The following is a 21896-nucleotide window of genomic DNA, read 5'->3' on the forward strand; positions in this document are numbered from 1 at the left end:
AGTGTTGTGGGCGCTGGGTTATAAAATGCCGGGTTAAGCAGCGACTCAGACTTAGGATCCCGCTCACGACATGGCCTCGGGCGCTCGGTTCCCGCCGCAACCGTCGAGCTCAGAAGTCAGCGCAGTCCAGAGCCCAGGCGGGCGTCCAGGCGCCCATCTGGAGGAAGCAGCCCTGGGCGTTCCTCTCCCGCGGTCTCCGGGGGAGGCCCCTCTGCCCCCGAGCACCCGGAGCAGGTGCCCTGGGACCAGCCAGCCCGGAGCGGCTTCCCTCCACGCTGCGTCCGCGACAGTCCGCCTGCGGCCCCGGCGTAATACGGCCCCGGCCGGGAGAACCACAGACCCGGTGCCCGCAGCCGCCCCAGAGCAAGCTCCGCGGCCCGCTCCACAGTCCCCCAAGCCGCGAAACCTGGAAGGCGTCCTCGACGAGCGCCGGCTGCTCTGCCACTTGCAGCTGGCCCAGGACCGCGAGGCGCGCCTGTGGCGGGGCGGCAAACCCCAGGTACCCGTCCCCGCAGCGTGGCCCTCCTTGCGCGCACACGGCAGGCGGATGTGGCCTCCACCTGCACCAGCGGTCCGATGTTCTGCACCTGGAGGCCAGGCGCTTCCCCAGGTGTGGCCCCTCACGAGAGGCACGAGGCTGGACCCACCAGCTTCTCTCTAAGAGGGCGTCTTGATAGCAGGGCCTTCGGAAGAGGGCCTGTTTGAATCAAGGAACTCGGCCTACGACGAAAAGCGGGCGCGCGGGGTGGGGGTGATGGGTGAGCCGCTGCGCCAGCTGGGCGCTTACTCCCAGCGGGCCTGCAGGGGAAGGGACTTCTCACTGCCCCCCGGCACCTTAAGTAGGAGGCTCCTGCTCCTGGGGGACCAGGAGTGGCCGCTAACGACCTTCCTCGCCCCACCTGCTCTTCCTAGCGGGATGAAATCTGCAATGCCTTCGAGGGAGTCGTGCTGTGGCTCCTGCGGCTTCAGAACATCTTTTACTTCTCCCAATCCACTTTTAACCTGGCCCTCACCATCTTCAGCCGCCTCCTGATATCAGTGAAGGTAGGGAGGCCTCTGAGGGACGGTGGCAGATGGTGAAAGAAGAAACTAACCTTTGTTCCCCATTCCTGCTTGAGAGGTGAGGGGTTCCAGAGGCTCAAACCAAGGTGTATAAACTAACTTGCTTCGAGTGGTAGAACTGGTTTTGGAACCTCTCCACATCCTACACTGGCTGTCTCAGGGTCATGTGGTCATCAGGGTCAGGGCTCGGGGAGCGTGAGAGGAAGTAGCTGGGAAAGGGCTTCCTGTGTAATGAGGTAGGATGTGCTTGTCTCGACCTGTCGAGGGCAGCTTGAGGCTAGGATGAGACTGAGTTCCCTGAGAAGGTGCCGTATTTCCCACCTCCAGTCAGTCCCGAAATGAAGGAATACTGCCCAGTCATCTGCAGTTCTGAAATCAGGAGCATCCTCATTGGTCAGATCTAAAAATGGCACTAACATTCTGTCTTGTGGAGAAATGGAGCCTTTTAAAAATGGAAAAAAGCTTATTAAAACAAATAGCTGGGGGCAATGGCTCATGCCTGTAATTCCAGCACTTTGGGAGGTCAAAGGGTGGGGTGGGGGGGGTGGATCACCTGAAGTCAGGAGTTCGAGACCAGCCTGGCCAATATGGTGAAACCCTGTCTCTACTAAAAATACAAAAATTAGCCAGGCGTGGTGGCCCGTGCCTGTAGTCCTAGCTACTCAGGAGGCTGTGGCAGGAGAATCACTCAAAATCAGGAGGTGGAGTTTGCAGTGAGCCAAGATCATGCCACTGCACTCCAGTCTGAGCAACAGAGTGAGACTCCATCTCAAAAAAGTATATTAAAAAAAAACAAACACAGATGCTTTTCAGTTTGTTTTTGGCATTCATATTCTGCTCAAATGTGTTTGTTCCATACCGCAGGTAAAAGAGAAATACCTACATTGCGCCACAATTACTTCCTTGAGGCTTGCTGCAAAAGTTAATGAAGAACAGGAGGTATGCATTCTTGGAAGTCCACACTGGGCTGCACTTCAGGTATAGGGGTGTAACATTGGAGGACTCCAGTTTCATGATAGGTCTGTGCCCTTCACGTATGGTGGATGTTCTGGAAAAGTCACCAACTTGCCAGCATCTCTGCTGTCCCTTCCATTGGCTTGTCAGACTTTGAGACCCCACAAATGAACAAGTAGAACAGCTGAACTGTCCTGGCCCACCAAACCTAGAGACCTGAACTCTTGACAGATACATATGGCCTCACTGGTTGATGCCAGATGCTACCTCTCTCTCAACAGGGGCATCTGCTGTTGAGCAAGGAAAAAGGCCTCCCAAACCATGTGACTTAACATCCACCCCAAGCAATTATGTCTAAGAAAGCTGCCTGAGACTTGAGGACTTGGCTGTGTCAATGAAGCTGGTCTTTGGGAACTCTGGGACCCCTGAGAGGGACAGGAGGGCCATGTGCTGGGGGTAAAGTACAAGGGCCCATGAGTGCTTCAGGCATGCCTGAATGGCTGAATTTCACTGTGCCATATGTTCAGGAGGAGATCATCTCCTAATACCCTTTCCAAACTTTCCTACCTCCCTCCAACTTTTCTCATTTTGGGGATGATGAAATCACTGCCATTGCCACAGGGGTCACCCTTAGCTGATCTCTGGGTCTGATGAGGCAGGGAAGAAGTTGTGTGTCCAGTTCCAAACCTTCAATAAAAATGTTTTAAACTCCTATTTATTAGAATAGAATTAATGCCCAAGTTGCTTTTAAAAATCAAGTGACCCTTTTTCTGGCTGTTATAGTAATACTTCTGTCTGTCTAAAAACATAGGATCAAGCCTTTAATATACTTAGTACTTGAATGTTTACTCATAGACAAGTCTCATTAGTCCCTCTGTGGGAAAAGCCATAGATTTTCCAGAACTGAACCACCTTCAATCAAGGTTGAAGGAAGTTTGCAGTTGTGATGCTGAAAAACCCATAGGAAGTTTTATCAATGTGTCTGTCTGGTACAGACTAGGAAGCTCAAAAGCATAGTTTTTTCTGTATGCCCAGTACCCATGGTAGGGATCAGGAATAGGGATAGGCAGAACCAGAACCCATGGCTCCTGGAAAGCTTTGGGTGAGTTCTTGCAGCTGAACAGGGGAGATGGCACAGCCCCAGCCTCCAAAGCACCGTTGGGTATGAGCTAGTATGCAGTTGGGGGATCAAGACCTGGTTTCAGAGGGGAACCATGTAATGTTCACTACATAACTACCTGAGGATTTGACAGATAGCCAAGATCTGGTTTAGTATTTCTTTCAGAAGCATTTTCTGTGGCAGGCCACAGGAAGACAACTCCACTAAGGTCATGAATGCCCAGTCCCCATGGATAAGAAAACAAAAGCTACTATGACATGATGTAGGGCTTTGGCCTCTTTATTTTCTTTTTACAGTTTATTCCACAAGTAAAAGACTTCATAAAGCACTATGGCTCTGACTATTCCCCGAATGAGCTGCTAAGGATGGAGCTGGCTATTCTGGACAGACTGCACTGGGACCTCTATATTGGGACGCCGCTGGACTTCTTGACTATAGTGAGTAAGGAGGCGTTTACAGAGTCTACCCTAAACTCATTTGTGCCTTTGGAACAGCTGTTTACAACATAGGACGGCAAAGCACAGGCGTGCACACGCCCTTGCACATGCACCACAGTGAGGTGACCCACAAGGCTCACGACGTACGGGAGAGTGAAAAGGTATCTTAAATCCAACACAGTTCCACCAGACTCCCACTTCTAAAGGACATTAAATTAACTTTACAAAGATTTTTAGACGGCACTATTATGGTGAGTTTCTCTTTTAAATACACACTGCAAAAATATTTAACTTTCCATTCTATGAATACTGTACATAAATATCTGTCTGCTTTTGCTACACTTTACACACATTCACTTAGCTGTCTTTATTCACCTACACACAATCCTTATTGAGGCTTTAGACCATATTGATCTGGCACTTAAAAAAATATCATACATTAGTTTGTATTTGTTTTAGTTGGGGGAATGATGGTCATCCTTAAGGATATGATTCTGTTAGTAAGGCAAATTATGCAATGTGGAAATCTCATGGGGTTTTGGTTTGTTATGAGGCATGAAGATTAAATTACTAAGGGCTGTTTCATTATGAAAACTGGCCACTGTTGCCAAGTTGCAGAGTTTCTTATGATAAGCAGATACAAGTAACTTTTCTGCTACCTTGGTATTGAATAGTATGTTTCTATTTTTCAGAATGGAAACATTGTCATCTAGGTACTTTCCACTCATAACGATGATGTCACAAAGCAGACTCTTTTTTTTTTTTTTTTTGGTCTCTGGGGTGGAAGCTCAGCTTGGCCACAGAGTGGGCATTAAGCCTCAAGCCCCTTATGGAGCCATGGATAGGAATGAAAAGGGTTGGGCAACATTTGATGTTCCCTGATGGAAATTCAAATTGTTTGCGCTTCTGGTCATTGATATATGAAAAGTATGGGGTTTTCTGTTCTAACATTAAAAACCATGGTCTCCAGTTCCATGCCCTGGTGGTCCTGAGCTGGCCCCATGTGTTGGAGCTGCTGCCTCAGAGGAATCCTTCCCTCCACGTCGCATCCCTGACCAGGCAGCTGCAGCACTGTATGGCGGGCCACCAGCTGCTGCAGTTCAAGGGCTCCACACTGGCCTTGGTCATCATCACCTTAGAGCTGGAGAGGCTCATGCCCGGTTGGTGTGCTCCTATATCTGATCTGCTAAAGAAAGCACAGGTAGACATCAACTTTGCCCCAGACCAGGCTCTGTGTTTTGCCCCTTTAGCTGATGCACTCTGACCCCAAAGGGGTACCCTTTCCCCTTGTGGCCTCTGGAAAATGTTCTGGCCATAACCCTGGAAAGAGTCTGCCCAAAGGCTAGGCTTTCCACACTTGGCCATGCCCTATGCACTTGAGATGGGACATGTGTTCTCTTCACTGGACCAATGGGGGTTGTCTCTGAGAGTGCGAGAATCTTTATCTCAATGGGAGCCCTTGTAGTCAAGAGGACTGGGGGGTCAGGGGGATGTCTGGCTTAGGAGGAAGCAACCCTGAGCTTAATACTGGGGAGCATACATTTTAAACTCCTTCACCTCTCCTTTGTACGAGTGTGTGGTACCAGGTACAGGGTACCATAAGGCAAGCATTGTCGGGGCACGAGGAGGAGGGGGGTGTGTCGGAATCCCTCAGAACAGATAGGTTAGGATGGAATGCATGGTTAAACTAATGACAACTTTACTGAGGTTGGAAATGGATGTACCTGAGATGGTAGGATTAGTGGTCCTTAGTTGGGTGGTTGGACCTTCCTGAACTTGCTTCATGCTAACATTTTGGCACTCAATTGCCAATTTCTTAGAATGTATGATGGTTCTGCTTGAAGATGGCCACTCTATTCTAATACAGGTTGGTGATATGCAGTACAGCTGCTGCAAGGAACTTGTAATGCAGCAACTGAGAAGTTTTCAGTCATCATCCTGTACAGACAACTTTATGTCACCTGCCAACCAGCCGCTCTGCCTCCACCCTGGGGCCTTCAGAGCCTAATGTGAAACCTCCTTGCTTGGACTACCATGAGTTCTTTGGCTTGTTATTAATCCTGTAAAAAGGGAAGGTGGCTCTGGAAGAGCAACTGAGAAAAAGTTCCCAACTAAGCCCTTGGAAAAAAAATAAAGTGGGGAGGGGAAAGGCAGGCTGGGGTCAGTAGAGATCAGGGTGGTCTGATAGACCATGACCCTGCCTTCCCTTTTTCTCCTCTGGGCCTGAAGCCAGGGAGTATGAATGAACGTTCAAATGGCAGCTTGTTTTTCCTTCCTTCTACAGCAAGGGTTGGCATGGGCCCCTGAGAACGCTGGAATATGAGACCAAGAGGCAGGCCTGGCTCAGGGCTGAAGGGTTGGGGCTAGTTCTGACCAGTTCTTGCTGCTCTACCTGCCAGAGCTGGCCAAGTCCTTCCAACTTCCCAGGCTTATCCCAAACATATATGTGGTGCTTCCAGTCCCAACTACCCTGCCTGCAACTCCTAACATGGGACAGTCTCTGCAGACACATTTACCCGACCATGGCCATGACTTATGTCTTCTTTTTACAAGGACTGGATTATAAAGTATGCTTTGTTTAATGTAACTTGAGCAAGCTTTAAGCATATCTTTCCTTTGTTACTCTTAAGCAAAGTGTTTTCAGTTATTAGTTTAACTAGAGGGATTTTGTGCTAATGAATGGGTATTATAGGCTAACACCTGTGATGGAAGGCACAGCTCTGAGTGCTTTGTTGGGATGAGCAGGTTCTGAGGCCAAGCCTGCTCCAACCACAGTGCTGCCAGGAGGAGGAGCCAGCTGCTTCTTTCAAGCTGTGCTACTACAGAGCCATTCTCTGAGCAGGGGAGTGCAGCTGACACAGATGCCAGCTGGGCTGTGTAAGTTGTGTTGGGGACATGAATGACTGAGCTACACATTCAGAGGTGGTTTATGAAGTCTTCCACTCTGAACTATGGTGGCTTTGTGTGTGTGTGTGTGTGTGTGTGTGTGTGTGTAAATGTGCTAAGCCATGGTGTGGGAAGGGAATGATTTACTAGGTGCAAAGTGGTCAAGGGCTAGATATACCATAATTGTCTATATTATAGAGTTAGTATACATCTCTATTTTTTCTTGACACACTTTTGCTTGCTGGAGCTTTTGTTAAAATTAAACTTTAATTGCTTCCAATCCTGTATGAATCTTATTTTGAGCTACCATGCATTTAGGCTTGCGAGAGTCAGATATATTTGGAACACTATCTCCTAGGTCATATCAAGAACTCTCCTCTACTCCAGAACCCATTTTACAGATGGAGATGCTGAGGCCATGCTGCTCACAGCTTCCAGTGGTGGCCGTGAGTGCCCTCTGCCTCCTTCCTTCCAGTGTAAGTGGGACCACAGTGCATAAGGCAGGAGGACATCCCGAGGGCCCATACCAGCTTGGGTGTCCCAGGCTTTGGGGAACTGCTAGAAGACATCTGCTGCTTAACCAGGTGGCTCTGGATGTGAGCTAGATTCCAAAAGCTGATCCAACTCAACCTCTTGGAGAAAGCAGAGGGTAGACCTGTGAGTCCCAGGACTGGGATAAGAGACAACCTTCTGCTCTGGCTTTCTGTAAATGATAGAACTCTTCTATAGGGAAGCTCACTTTTGTATTGCCAAAGTCCCACTTGTGGATTTTAAAAAGTGTTATGTGCTTTTCAAGCTTGCCTTGAGGCCCCAGATCCCATCCTATTTCCCTCTAATATTCTTTTCTGACATTAGGAACTCCTATCCCACCTCAACTCAGAGATTGGGAAATACTTCTCAGGGAGAAGTATGGATACAATCCATTTTCCTTTTGACCCCACCTATAGAAAGGCAGGGATTGGTGAAGAAAATGGAGATGGAAAAAGCTCAGAGGCAGATGCTATGGCAGAAAGAAAGGTAGGTGGGCTCAGGGAGGAACAGGGCAGGGAGGGAGCATCATAGACCTGTCTTAAACTTGTCCAAACAGTACGTCCCTGAAAGGAAGGAGCCAAGTCATTTGATGATGTTTCCACCACCTAGGAGACCCTCCTCCCCCTGGCTTCCTGGAAAGTCTCTGTCCTTCAAAAGTTGGTGAATACTTTGCCTCTTTGCTGCCTGCCTTCCCACAAGTAGAGCTGAGCTATGCCTGCATTAGGGATGTGTTCATACCACTCTTCCTGCAGGGATCCCCATTTTCTCATTTTGGTCTTCCCAAATCTACCTGGTGCTCAATGGAGAAAGCTCCTTTAAAAAGAAACCCACGTACTTTTTACCACCTTTCAACCACCAGTCTGCTCTTCCTCAGCCAAACTTTTGCCTGTCCTCTAGGGCTATCTACCTCTAAAAAACAGTCTCAGGTCCACCAGCCCACATCATCAGGCTGTGTACTTTAACCTGGCCACACTTCCACTACTCTTCCATCATTCCATTGAGATGCCAAGGAGCAGCTGTAGGCTCAGGAATTAAGGGTACAGATTACCAGCGTTCAAATCTCAACTTCTCCAGTTACTTGCCGTGTAACCTTGGGTAATTACTTAAACCTCTGTGTTTCAGCTATAAAATGGGGATGAATGGTCCCTAATCATAGGATTAGGATGAGGATTAGAGGAGTTAATGCATGTAATGTGGTTCCAAGCAGTTCTGACACTCAAATATTAGCAGTCCCATGGGAAGCCTTTTTGCTAAGGAGGAATGCTCCTTGAGGGCAGGAGCCCCTTTTCTCATGTCCTGCCCCCAGTTGTCCAATAAAGATTCGTGGACCACAGACTGCACCTTTACCTTTCTGTGACTTTCCTGTGACTCTTCCCTCCATCCCCCACCTATCCAAGAGCTTTTCACAGATGCCTGTAGCAGGGTTTCCTATTAAAACGATTCCTGCGGAAGTAGATCAACCTCCACAAAATTCAAAGAACAGACAAGCTGTATTTTACCACAGTTGTAGCAGATTAATGGGCTTAGGAAACTTGTTAAATCAGAAAAGCTACTGCCCAAAAAAGACACCACAAAAACTCAAAATAAATGCAAAATTTAATGGAAAAAAATGAGTACAAAGTGAATGGAAAAGAACAAAAACAGTCAATGAATGCAGGAGTAAATGAATTAACACGTGAAGCAATTTTAGAAAAGCATGTTAACATAACAGACTAGCAAGCCACACGCGGGCCTCGTATCCATGAGCCCCACTTAACAGGGAGCCCACATTTAGACATACACAAACATATATGCAGTCAGTATGCACAATTACAAACCACCTAGATCAGGTTACCCACAACTAGAAAGACCATATATCCCCATTGGCCTGGGACAGGTCTGGTTTATGCCTGTTGATCTGGTGTAATAGCATCCCCTTTCTTTCTTAATAGTCCCAGTTTGGACAACAAATTATACGGTGATTCTTCTACCCCAAACAAACATGGTTTATGAAAGACATGATAGTAAATGCCAACATGATCCTGTAAGACAGCCCTATTAATACCAACAAATGACAATGAGAAAAAGAAGGGTAAATGAGACCCTGCAGACAGGGTCACATTCTATGAGAGCTAACTTATTAAACAGTGGCAAGTTTTAAGCTCACTTTATGCACCAAGGTTTAATTTGGTCTCAGCTAAAAATGACAAAATTCCAAACACAAACAGCAGGGGGAGAGGTGCAGTGAGGCTTGCTAGAGGGACCTGTGGAGGCAGCTCAGACTTGAGAAAACGCGTCTGTCAAGTGTCCCTGAAGATACTGGGAAGGCTTAGGCCCACAGGCAGGCAGCCAGCCACGAGTATGGCCTTTCAGTATACCCGGGGTGCAACCCGCAGGCCACAATGGACGAATGGCCAAATCTGCACACTCCAGAGTCCCAGGTTGGCCCATGAACCAGGAATTCTCATTTCTTATGTATCCAATGAACCTGCTGGGTCACCAGGCCTCATCTTCAGAAATATGTTAGCTGAAAGAGGCTATCTTAAAGGTCATGCTCTGACCCAACTGCATACACTTTCAGACATAAAATTACCCTAGAGATGAGCCACTGGCAGCCCACACTTGCCATGGATATATGCCAGTTTACCTTTTTAGATACCCTCACTGAAGCATCAGTTTTCAGTTGCAACCAGATGTGGACTTATTGTGAAGCTAATGAACCTTAATTTTCAGGGCCCCTTCCAAGACCCTGTACCTAATTTTATATTAACATTGTTTTTCTTAAAGAAGTCTGTCTAAATAATTCAAGCTTTCAGCCCCACAAAATTTAGATCCACCCCGGTCATAGCATAAAAACTTGGAGAATTGTCACTAGAACCTGCTCCGCTGCTGGAGCATGGAGCCCCTCACAGGTAAACGCTGCCTCTTCCTGGCCGTGCCTCAGTGGACGCACACAGCTCGCCCCTCCGCCTCCCCCTGAGCAGAACATCATCTCAGGAAGGCAGGAGGAAGCCACGACTTGGTTCTGGATATCACCAATGCAAGCCAGGCAGAAAGTGGGAAATGGTCATGAGAAAGAAGACGGGGGCATGAAAAGCGAACTACCAACTCCACAATAAATTAGCAGGGCTTCCTGAGGCTTCCAGCCAGGGAGTGTGCTAGACTGTGAGCTCCTTGAGGGGAGCGTTGTGCATTCCTCTGGGTAGCTCCAGTGCCCAGCACAGTGCTTCAACATTAAAACTACCCTTCCTTTCGTCTAGTCATTTTCCATCTCCCATTTTACCAGGCCATATTCTCAACACTGACATTCTCGGTGGCTTGTAAACCAACAGGAGCATAGAAGAATCAAAGCTGCTAGTACTTCCTTAAAATGTTCCCCTTTAGAGTGCAGTTGAAGGGGAAAGCTCCTTTGCTGCTCATTTTTCCCTCATTGTCTGTATATATCAGACACCTTCATCTCTTCACCCAGCCAGGAAAGAAGCAATGACTTTGAGGTAACAACCTTTTCCCACTGAGTACTCTTTGCATTTGGAATATGCAGGATTTGCTTGGGAGTCTTAATTGGAGTCAAACACTTAACACACACACGGAGTTGGTCCCTGTTTACAGGTAGCACCTCTGGGGCACAGACAACTGCTTTAGGCTGCTGTTCCATTTACATTCACAGTAAAAACGCTGGACATGGTCTTGTTCATGTTCCAATTCCATCCACAAAGAAATGCCAAACACTGTCATTACAGGAAGTTTATTACCCACCTCTCCCTGTATATGATAGGCATACTTTATACATAAGAAAGGTTTAGCGGTATTTTTTAGTTTTTAAAAATCAGGAAATCTGTGTTACTTATGAAAATAATGGGAGAGGATATTATTTGTCTTGATGCTGGTGCCAAAATAAATATTTAGAAGTGTTTTAAAGTTATTAAAATTAAGCTCTAGGTTAGAAAAATTAAAATGAGGGGAACTGGGTGAATTTTGCAGCATGTATACCAGACCACGCAGCTGCACCTAGGGCACCACGTGAGTTGCCATCTCCACGGTGAACTATTAGGCCTAGCATCCCGGCTGGGGCCTTCACTGGAGCAGCACATAACAGCTCCATCAGGGAATAGTGACACTGTAAATGGAAGACCAGCCACTGGCTCTGAAAAAAATAAACCTCGTCAGTTTTGGATTCCAGCATTCCTGGCTTTTACGTGTTTGCATAGAGAGGGGTGGCCCGCCAGGCCTGGGGCAGCCTGGGGCCAGGGTCGGGTAGGGGAAAGCAAGGCTGTAAACACTGGAGTCTGTACCAGCTCCCAGTCCGTCCTCACACCATGTTATGGGAGAAGGGTCACAAGGTGTAACTCAAGCAACTTAACACATGAAAGTCTAAAGTCCACTCTTGACATGTAAGTCTGTGCGTGCATTAACTGAAAAATAAAAATAAAACAAACAAAACAAAAATAGACACATTAAAAGATATGCAGACCAAATCAAACAGAAGCAAAAGACAGCAAGATGGACACTGCGAAAGGGCAGTCAGTTTGGCATTTGTGACGAGCAAAGCAGAGAATTCACTTCCGTTTGTGGCGTCCCAGGCTGAGGGTCAAGATCTGATTCGGAAGTAATTTTGCAAAAAAATTGGATTCAAATTTAAAGAGTAAGTATAACCAATCAAAACCACTCAAATAAATGGTCATGAAAAACACCCCTGCCCCCATTCCAAAAATGCACTCCCGACTCACACTAGTCCCTTGACCAGGGCGGCAGGAAGGAGTATTCCCAGTCACCCCACCTACCCCACTCCTGGCCTCCACAGGGCCGTCATGGGAAGAGAGTTTTCTCTCCCAGGGACCAAACTGACTGAAGCTTTCTAGCAGGTCCAGAAAACAGGAAAGACCTGTTTTCCAGGCCCAGGCCTAGAGAACATATCATGGAGCCCTGGCCACATAGGAAAAGCAGGGAGACCAGACACTAGTGACAAGCCCCCACCCCGAGGGCTGTGCTGGTGTCCTTTCAGCCTGCCTGCACCCACCTTCACTGGCCCTCACACCCTGAGCTGGCCACAGACCCTTGTCTGCAGTTTCTGAGTGGTTTCTCCACAGCTTTTTTCCTAGGGAATCCTGGCTATCTTTTCTTTAACAAGATGGCAGGAAGCAGAGCAAAGTCACTTTGGGTGCCAGCATCTGGGTCATAGACTTCCACCCCCTCCCAGGAAAATCCTGATTTCTAAGCTGCCAGCTTGAAATCTACACAGGTTCCAACTCGCAGAGCCCCAACGCTCACCAAGCCGAAAGATGGGCGTGGGAGTGGGGCTGGAAGCAAATGCAGAGCAGAGGGGAAATTCACGGCTGAGGGGAGTGTGGGGCTGGGGTCCTCCCTGGGGACAGGTAGGGGCACATCTGTCCCAGCACTGTCAGCTGGGGTAGGGCCACCAGGCATCGGGATGAGGGAGACTACAAAAAGGAAGAGGGTCTGTCCTGAAGCAGAGGACAGACCTTAGGAGTGAGAATTGGCAACCAGTTCTGAAATGCCTGGTTCTGTCCCCATTTCCTCCAGCAAGAAGTCCTTTGAGTTTTTTTTCCTTGGTATGTGTTTGTGTGCCTCTGTGCATGTGTGTACTGTGTGCTGGTAGATATGTGCCTGAGACTGTGTATGTGAGATGGGACAGGAGAGAAAGACAGTGTGTGTGCACATGTGTATGCACATGTGGTTAGGAAATGCCATATTGGGGGTGGGGCGGGGGTGGTGCAGGGGCAGGGCTAACACCAAAAGCAACAGCCCAGGGCCACAGCTAACTATGCACTTCATGGCCCTAATGGCTAGGCTTCATTGCCACCAAGGAAGGAAGGGCCTGCGCATATACATCCCCAAATATCCCAGGAGGAAATGGATCCCAAGAATGAGGGCCAGAATGGGTTCACCTGCTTAGTTCCTAGGTTGGCAAGAGAAAGATGGCACCCAAGATAGGCCAGGGCAGGGAGAAGGAGGGATGTATGAAATCCCCATAGTGTGATGTGGCATGGCTGTGAATGAGATGGGTGGGCGAGGGAGAGCCCCAGAAGCCAGAACATCTGGACTCCAGCTAAGTGTGTGGAAACAGGTTATGGATTGCCAGGGAGAAGTGACTCAGAGTTGTCCCCACCTGGCCACTCCGTTGACTGCACTCCTGGTGCTGAGAAAGGCCTCCCTGCCATCCAGTCTTTCTCTCCTCTCTGCCCTCTGCAGGAACAACTCCAGCCTCTACTTGAGGGGCAGCTCCTCCCCCCAGAAGAAACCACAGAGGCCCTGTGGGAAGCTGCTTTCCTCCCTTTAGCGCTGCGGACCCTTCAGAACAGCAGTGTGGTGACCACAGTGTCCAGGAGCCTGGTGTTGGCTGGCGCGAGTGCCCACGGTTCTCCGTCACCACCTGCCAGCCAATACGGGCCCCACACCACTGCCCCACAGACTGAGGAGGGATGCGCCACAGCTGTCCAAGCAGAAACCACTGCGGCTTTTGGAATCTGGTCAGCTGGAGATGCTGACATTGCCAGGTCCTGTCCCTCCTCTGGCCTGAAAGACCATTCCCAGCATTCCCAGAGCCCTGCAGCTCTGCCCTTTCCAGGCTGCTCCTCGCCCGTGCAGCCCCACCTTCACCACGCTGCGGCAGGGCCACAGCTGCCAAGGGGGCTACAGGAGAGCGAATGGGTGAGCAAGAAATGGTGGCGGGGTGGGGGGGAAGAGGAGGAAGGGGGAAGAGGAGGAGAGAAAAAGGGAGAGGGAGGGGTAGCACAAGATTGCCTGTGCAAGCAAGAGTGCATGACTATGAGAGCGATCCAGACCGCGAGACACTGGATCACTAGTGAAGGAAAAAGAAAGGCAACCAAGAAAGCTGGGGAGAGAGCCACTGAAGATGAGGGAAAACGAAACAGGAAAGGGGCAAGAGAGGGCGGGAGAAGAGCGAGAAGGGAGGTGAGGGACAAGAACGAAAGGAAGAGCCGTGGCCTGCCACCTACTTCTTCTTGTCCTTGTCCTTCCTCAGGGGCTGCTGCGAGGTGGCGTGCAAGGCCTGCGACTGCAGGGCCTCCACCGCAGCCTTCCGGCGATTGAAGGCGTTGGTCTCCTCCTCCAGTTCCCGGCGTTTTTCCTCCACCTTGCGCTTCTCCTCCTGGTGGACCCGCTTCAGGTGCTCAAACTTCTCATGGAGCTGGCAGCAGAAAGGGGACAGAAGATGGGCGGAGCAAGAAGAGGAGGGCTTGAGCCCGGGCCAGGAAGGCACCCCCACCTCTACCCTCAGCCAGGCCTTCCCTCCCTCAGCATCCCCACCCCAGCCCCCAGCCTGGCACATACCTCCCTTTCCTTCTCCTTCAGCTCCAGCTCTGTCTCCTTCACTTTGTTGACAAACATCTGCCTCATCTCTTCCTCCTTCCTCTGCAGCTCACTCAGGAATTCCTTCCTCTTGGCCTCATATGTCTCTTGTAGGCTGTGGAGACCCACAGAAAAGAGGCCAAGGATGGGATTATGGAGGAATGGGGTAGGGCAGAGCCAGAGAAATAGAATCACATGGGCACAAGGGGTAAGAGGATGGTGGGGTCCCCCAGGGAACAGATGCCAGGATAGTGTGTCTGGCCACAGCTGTGAAGACAGGCTCACTCTGGCTCAGGCTGTCACCTGAAGGGCTGGCTGTCACCATCACTGTCCTGGAAGCCCATCTCCTCCAACTTGCAGCGCCGGTAGAGCTCGTAGTGCCGGCTGTGGGTCTGCTCGCGGAGGTCTTCCATGTTCACCCGGATCAACATTTCCCGCAGCTTCACGAAGTCGCAGTGATTCTCATTCTCCACTGAAAGCAGAGGGCCAGTGGGGTATTAGGCAGGCATGCAGGCGGGCAGACTCCAGAGTCAGGGTGGGCACACAGGTGCGCATGAGGAGGAAACAGCACAGGGTACTACAGGCAGCAGGGCAGGCCAGGGGACACAGTTCTACCCCCAGCTGGGGATGTACTTCCCATCCACACTCACCCTGCACCACTCCCCAGGGGTACTGCCGTGCTCGGACCAGCTTGTTCCCCACCTTCACCTCCTCGGTGCTGCCCACTACGGCGAAGGGCAGATGTGCCTGGAAAGGGGCCCAGGTATGCGTAAGCCCGGAGTTGACACAGGCTAATGGCAGACTCTCCCTCCCTGCCCTTGGGTCCTAGGGAGGGGCAGCCAGACCTGAACAAAGGCTCCAGGGCCAGATGCTCGCTTCCTGGCTCTCTTCTTGAGAAATGTCCCAGAACTCCAAACAGGGGAGTGGGCTGAACCCTCAACCCCCTCCCTGGTGCTCCTGATTCTCCAGGCTGTTCTTTCAGCCCTCAGGCCTCCCAGGGACCATTAGAGCTCCCTGAAAGGACCTGTGAGCCTGGCTCTCTTCCAAGTTCCCAAACCCTTAAGCCTGCTCAACTCCTTCCGTTTCCAGGCTCCTCCATGAGTCCAGATCTTATGACACCTAAACCTGGGGTCCTCAGTGTAGGCCCACTATCAGATTCCTCCTGTCCCCTGCCCACAGATGTAGGACTGGCCAGCTCCAGATGCCCACCCTTCTGTCCTGGAGAAGCTAAGGCTGGAATCCTGGGGAACAAGAGTCTCCTGGGGCTGTGTCAGATCTGTGCCGGCTCCTCGCCCTCTGGCCCCAGGGCCCTGAGGCCCTCGCCCAACGCTCACATTCATGACTGCGTTAATCTCTGCAACAGCCTCGTCATCCGTGGGAAACTGGTAGATCTGGACCCCGTTGCTGACCAGCTCGCCCATGATCTTGATCTTGAACTTGTGGAGCTCGCTCTTGGAGATGGTATCAGCCTTGGCGATGATGGGAATAATGTTCACCTGCCAGGATCAGGGGAGAGGACAGCAGGCTGGTTGGCTCTTTTGAGCAATGGTTCCCATGCCATGGCTAGCCATGCCCAGGCCATATCCCTGGGCAGGGGGAAGGAGGCCAGAGAGATGGAGCCACTCCCACAGGCAGCCAAGGTGCAAACCCAGCCACCTGTGGCCATTCTGATGGGTTTCAACAATTGTCCGCAGTGCTTCTTACAGCCCTGGTTCCCCCAAATCACCATCCAGCCCCAAAACTGGTCTCCCTAGGCATACCCAGCTTTGATCCAGAATCCTCTGAAGGTCCTAATTGGCCTGGGGCCTGACAGAAGGAGTGGTTGGGGGCTGTGCTCCCCACTAAGCAGGTAAAAGGACCCATCAGCAGTAGCCATAAGAAGATCCCCAAATCTCCCACACCCAGGCTATCCCGTTTTTCACAATAAAAATGAACTCCTGAGATGGGAAGGCAGTCACGTGAGAGCTGACAAGGGATGTGGGGCCACATGCCCTTCAAAATGCACAGCTCTTCTAGCCCTTCCCATAAAGCTGCCTCTCTTCTCTACCCCTACAATACCCAGCCCTCGTTCACATCGCAATTCTGGGCCTTAACTCTCCTCTCCCTGATGGGCTCAGAAGGAACTAAAGGACACTTATATCAGGGAGGAAGGGGGAAGTGAAGGGAGGAGCTAGAAATTAGGAATTGAGAGACAGAAAATGAGCAGAGAAGAGGCTGAGATGGGAAGGGAGGTTCCCTGGGGTGAAGGGCAACAAACATTATTGGGAGCGGGAGAGGCAGCAGGGCTGAGAATGACAATAATTCAGCTGCAAGCAAGGGGCTCAGGGTCAGACCCAGGGCACAGGACTCCGGAGAAAGAGCCCAGAGCAATGGGGGCCACTGGAGCAGGAGGGACAGACGCAAGACAGAGAGAGGACCAAGCCAATAGGGGGCCATCCACAAGCCACCGACTAGATCCCTGAGGACCATGGTGGACAGGCATGAGGCAGCCACCACATCGTATCGCAGCAGAAGACTGTGGAGCCTGTGACAGCGGGTGGGGACAGGGATACCTTGCTATCTAGTTTCTTCATGGTCACCAGATCCAGGGACTTCAGGGAGTGCCCCGTGGGCGTGATGAAGTAGAGGCAAACGTGGATCCTTGTGTCATGGTAGTCGAAGAGCGAGCGGCGGATCTTCAGCTCCTCCTGCAGATAATTTTCAAACTGCGCATCGATGTAGTCAACTATGGGCCTGTAACTACAGACAGCTCCATCACCCAGGAGGCTGCCAGCTGAGATCAGGGGCTTGGGGCTTGGGGGACTCAGGGCTCGGGGCCAAGCCAGGCTGCCCCCTGGCCTTTTCTTTCTGGGAACAGCTTCTGCCCGAGGATCCCTGACTGGATACAGGCAGCTGACCCCTTCTCCAGACACCTAAAGGAGTAACTGGTCTGTTGGTGACCACAGAGCCTCAGATACTCCCCAAGAGGCACTCCCTGGTCCCCTGCAGTGTGAGGGCTGGGCTACTGGTATGGGGACCAATGTCGGTGGGGTGGGAAGAGGCTGGGTGGGGCCGCCCTTCCCGCCTCTTGCCTCTCATCCTTATTGATCTGATCCCCAAAGCCCACGGCATCCACAATGGTCAGCTTGAGCTGCACGTTGCTCTCCTGGAGGTCGTAGGTCTGGGGCCGCAGGCGCACGCATGCCTCATGGTGACTGGCTTCCTCAGTCTCGAAGGTCGTGTTGAAGAGCGTGTTCATCAGTGTGGATTTGCCAATGCCAGTCTCCCCTGGGCAGTGAGCACAGGAGGGGAACAAGTGGGTGTCACAGGCTGGAACTGGGGCTGTCTTTGGCTGGTGGCCAGGCCAGGCAGGGCTCAGGCATCCATGGCCCCTGGACAAGAGAAAGGGGCAGGCCGCCCACCCCCATCCCTCATCACCCCCATTCCCCAGGAACTATCTTTCCCTGTGGCCTCAGAAATAACCTGTGGAAGGAAGAGCCAAAAGGTGGACTTGGACAGAAGACATAGCTGTGTGTGATGTGTGATGTGTTCCCTCAAGGAGCAGGGAAGAGGCAGAGCCGTGCGGCTGGGTAGACACCACTGCAGACCCAGTCACCTCACACATAACCTGCTGTACACAACACCCTTCCCAGGACCAGGGTGGTCACGGGACCAGGAGGGCCAGGGTCTAAAGCCACCAGTGGCTCAACCCATGCGCCCTGGACAGCCCTAGCTCCACATGGCTTTAGCTGGGGGAACCCAGGATGGGCTGCTTCCCGAAGGGCACCTGCAGAGGGACCAGCAGAGCACTTTGTGCCCTTCTGGGACTCCCAGGGAACCTCTGAGAGCCTCTCTGCTTGGGGCTGTATTTGTTCATATGCGTGCCGGAGCACTTACCACAGGATATGGTGATGAGGGGCAGAGCTGTTTACCATAACGTCCTTGACACAGGGTAGGAAGCAGTAAATGAATACATGTTTTTTAAATGAACAAACAAATGAATAAATGAACCTAAATCTCTGTGATAAACACCCACAGTTTACAAACCACTTTCATGTGCCCGATCCAGTTTACTCTTCCTGACAACGCTGTGCCAGGCCCTGGCTCTAACTCCATCCTTGACCTTGGCAGAGACACCAACCAAATCCTCATCCTGACACCCCCAAAGTTTCACTCTGCCTGGGAAGCCCCCTCGTAGCCCAACAGGGGGCCAGAAGCACCCCCTCTCCCAGGAGGTTCTCACCCACCCTCTGTCTAAGGCCAGGCCCTGACACTCACCCACACAGAGGATGTTGAAGCTGAAGCCCTGAGTGACCGACTTGCTGACCAGCTGGTCGGGGAGGCTGTCAAAACCCACATGGCCGCCCAGGGAGAGGCTCCGGGGCTCTGGCTCTGCATTCTGCCAAGAGAGAAATAAAACAAGACATAAGGCCACTGGAGAAGAAAGGTCAAGGCTGCGGGGGCGGGCGCTAATTCTGAGTTAAAACAGCGAAGCAGCCCCGCCCGATGTCTGAATTCTCAACAAATCTCAGTCACACCCTGAGTACACCCAAGCCAAGTTTCCCAAGCCAACTCCAGGCCAAGTTTCCCCAGAGGGAGCCCGATGCCCCCAGGGGGAAAGGCCCTTCCACTCTGTGACTTTGCTTCCCCTGGGATGGCCAGGGATGCCTGGCCTGAGGGCTCCATCTCTCCTGGGGCTGTGGCTGCTACCCATAAGGGCCCACCTGTTTTCCTACTCAGCAGGAGGCCCCAGATGCTCCCAGAGGCCCAGATTACAAAGTGCATCTGTTCCTGCAGCCAGCTCTGAGGAGACGGGGGATGCTGCCCCTGCCTAGTCCTCCTAGGCCCTCCCACTGAGGCAGGACTCAAGCAGGGGCAGGTCTGGTCTGACCCCCTCACACGCGTGCTCCCTCAGAGGGGCCTCCTGTATCAGCTGGGCTCATGGCCCTCCATGCTCACCACTGCTCCTCACACACCCACGTGTGGGACTCATGCATGGACCCTGCTAAAGGAGCCGGCCCTCACTCAGACAACCCCCCACTGGGGCTCAGGGGTGGGTTCCAAAGGGATCGAGACTCTGAGACCTCCTCCCTTCTGCCTCAGTGGTGTTCTCTAGAGATCCCCAGCTCCTGGCTCCTGACTCCTGCCACCGTCCCACCCCTATCTCAGTCCTGGTTGTCTAGACAGAAGGTTCCAGGTGAGAATGTGGAGGCCTGGCCTTAGCAGAGAGCTGGGCGGCAGGCCCTGAGTGAGCTGGGGCCACTGGAGCCGGCCCAGCGCTCTATAAAAGGAAACCACAAGGACCTGAAGCAGAGGGTCATGGTCACACTCCATCTTGTGTGGCTGGTTTCTCTGACTCCCTGGAATGGGGTAAAATGCTGCCCGAGGGAAGGTTCCCAGGCTCAGCCCCTCTGGAGGGCAGACCTTAGATAGCTCCATGTTGTGCAGAATCCTGCCTCCTCCATTCCTGAGCCCCACTGCCCTGAGACAGCTAGAAAGAGGAAGGAGAGGAAAGGAAGGAGAGAAGGAGAGGAAAGGGCAGCGGATTCAGAGTTTCTCCTGCCCATAGCCACGAGGCGGGGAGCAGGTCCAGCTGAGGACAGCCCAGGAGATAGGGCCGGTGGCAGATGTGGATACAGGCTCAGGGTCAGGAATGGATGGGTGGCCCTGGCTCCTGCCCTGCAAAGGCATCTCTTCAGCACCCGAGCAGCTGACCTTCGCTGCAGCCCACTGCCTTGGCCTGAACCCCTCTGGCCATCCTTCCCTCCCAACCATAGAACCTTGGCACTCAAAGCCAACCTTCTCCACAATTGATGTCTACCTCCCCACAGCAGCCTTGCATCAGTGACTCCCAAGTGTGGGTGCTGGCAACCTAGACCCCACATGGCTCCTCTGGGCAGTTGTACCATCCCCTCAAACAAGTCAGGGCTAACCCTAAACCTGCTCTCTCCCATTCAACGGAGCCTCTTTTCTTATAGCTGACCCCTTCTCCCCATCACCTAGCCCCAAAGCATCATGTCCCAATCTCCCCACTCAAGCCCAGGTCTCCTTAGGGCTGCAAACATAATTGGACAAGGAGGTCCCAAAGGTAGCTTCTTCTCATTGGTGCCCACATAAAAGTAGTTAATGAAGCCTAGGAGGTGCTGGGTCAGGTCCAAACCCCTTAGCATGGCGTTCCAGGCCTTCCTCACTTCCAGCCTAGCTGGTAACTCTGAGCTCCCCTTTCAAACTCTACCCCTCCCCTGGGCTCTACAGCTTACTCCACCTTTTCCTTGGCACCCACTCTCACCTGGCCCCCAAGCACTTACACTCCAGACCCCTCACTTGCCAGTTATCCTGTTTCCTAGTACTACTGGTTATCCTTTTTTAATGCATCTTGATTCTCTACCTATTCTATAAGCTTCTCGATGTTGGCTGCTGGTTGGGGAGGTCAGGTTTTCTTTTCTTCCCTCCCTCCCATTATTATGCCCAACATGCTGGACAATGCTACCATTTACAAGTTACTGAACACGGCCTCCAACTGCTACGGCATCGGGGCACCTGCCCACCTTACACAGGGCTTCATTATTTAGTCTCTGTTCCACCTCCTTATGGCAGCTTGAGGATCAAATGGAGGACACAACAGTTAGTCTAGAGCTTTTTTCTTTTCAGGCAAGACTGAAAATCTCCAAAATTTAAGGCGTGCTGTGCTTGCAGAGAAGGCTATGTGTTTATTCATCCTCTTCTTCCAAGGGGTGACACAATCAGGATGCAATCCAACATCCTGTAGTCTGCCGCCAAACCCCACCAAGTCAGCTGTGTCTGGAAACCACACACACACACACACACACACACACACACACACGGATGCAGAGCACTTACTGAGAAGCAGAGGCCATTCCATTCCTGTTTTCCCCCACTTTCTTACAGGTCTAGGCTCCAGAGGCTAAGTGTAGCACTGGGGATTGTTGGGGCGGGTCTCACATAAACCACCTGTCCACGCACAGCAACTACAGAGCGGCCTCCCCTCACACAGCTCGACTCTTTCTGTGGAAGTGTGGGGTACAAGGAGGTCATCATCCCTAAGTTGCTGCCCAGACTACACTCTGTTATTGCAAGGGCCACACATCTGGGGCAATATCTGTTTAGGAGCCCCAGGGAACAGTCAGGGGTATGAGTCTATGGAGCATGCATGTACACACACGTACACACACAGAATGGCCACTGACCCTGATGGAGACAGTGTTGTTACCTTGTCCCAGGAGACTGATCTGACCTCCAGGCTTTACCAAGGGGTAACTCTCACTAATGCCAACTCCCTGATCATAGATTTGGCATCAACACGTGATCTAAGTTGCATTACTTGCTCCAGGGTGCCTGCCCCAGGCATCTCTACCAACCTGAGTGGGGTTACAACCTAGGAGGAACCAGCAGCCTCTGAAGGACCTCCTGCACATCTCAGCTACCATGACTCAGAAATAGTCAGGTCTCCCAGTGGCTACCAGAACTGCAATTTGGTGGGTAAGACCACAGCTCCAACTCCTGGGGTGGGAGCCCATCAGCATGATCCCATGATTGGTGCAGGTACAGGCAAGTGACACAGGTTGAGCCTTTATGACCATCTTGAAACCATTAAGGGA

General features: G+C 51.6%; 2 protein-coding genes across 10 annotated transcripts in view; one reads left to right on the plus strand and one right to left on the minus strand.

Annotated features, from left to right (window-relative positions):
- Positions 1–4599, plus strand: CCNI2 (cyclin I family member 2). Of its 2 annotated transcripts, XM_005557748.5 has the most exons (4): positions 1–499; positions 913–1044; positions 1927–2001; positions 3433–4378. In XM_005557748.5, the coding sequence occupies exons 1-4, from the start codon at positions 71–73 to the stop codon at positions 3643–3645; spliced, it is 849 nt and encodes a 282-aa protein (XP_005557805.3). In that variant the 5' UTR covers positions 1–70; the 3' UTR covers positions 3646–4378. The 2 variants fall into 2 exon arrangements, with proteins under 2 accessions (XP_005557805.3, XP_045250157.1); XM_045394222.3 differs by lacking the exon at positions 913–1044 and having other exon boundaries at positions 3433–4599.
- The window catches only part of SEPTIN8 (septin 8), a 26796-nt gene continuing 8289 nt past the window's right edge, over positions 3390–21896 (minus strand). The window contains exons 2-10 of one of the 8 annotated variants that reach the window (XM_073994216.1): positions 18556–18676; positions 17370–17565; positions 16851–17031; positions 15633–15794; positions 14949–15045; positions 14602–14770; positions 14281–14413; positions 13947–14137; positions 3390–4756 (exon numbers count right to left, since the gene is read on the minus strand). In XM_073994216.1, the coding sequence (XP_073850317.1) occupies positions 4594–4756; positions 13947–14137; positions 14281–14413; positions 14602–14770; positions 14949–15045; positions 15633–15794; positions 16851–17031; positions 17370–17565; positions 18556–18676 (1413 nt within the window). In that variant the 3' untranslated portion in view covers positions 3390–4593. Of the gene's footprint in view, positions 4760–10698; positions 11382–13946; positions 14138–14280; positions 14414–14601; positions 14771–14948; positions 15046–15632; positions 15795–16850; positions 17038–17369; positions 17566–18555; positions 18677–21896 lie in introns of those variants that run through there. The other 7 variants (XM_005557743.5, XM_005557742.5, XM_005557741.5 and 4 more) reach the window with 7 other exon arrangements.

The sequence above is a fragment of the Macaca fascicularis genome, chromosome 6 (genome assembly GCF_037993035.2).
Source record: "Macaca fascicularis isolate 582-1 chromosome 6, T2T-MFA8v1.1".
Taxonomy (NCBI): domain Eukaryota; kingdom Metazoa; phylum Chordata; class Mammalia; order Primates; family Cercopithecidae; genus Macaca; species Macaca fascicularis.

Coding starts and splice junctions, on each gene's coding strand:
- CCNI2 (XM_005557748.5), top strand. CDS start 71: ATGGCCTCGGGCGCTCGGTTCCCGCCGCAACCGTCGAGCTCAGAAGTC. Junction 500..912: donor GGCGGGGCGGCAAACCCCAG/GTACCCGTCCCC, acceptor TGCTCTTCCTAG/CGGGATGAAATCTGCAATGC. Junction 1,045..1,926: donor GCCTCCTGATATCAGTGAAG/GTAGGGAGGCCT, acceptor TCCATACCGCAG/GTAAAAGAGAAATACCTACA.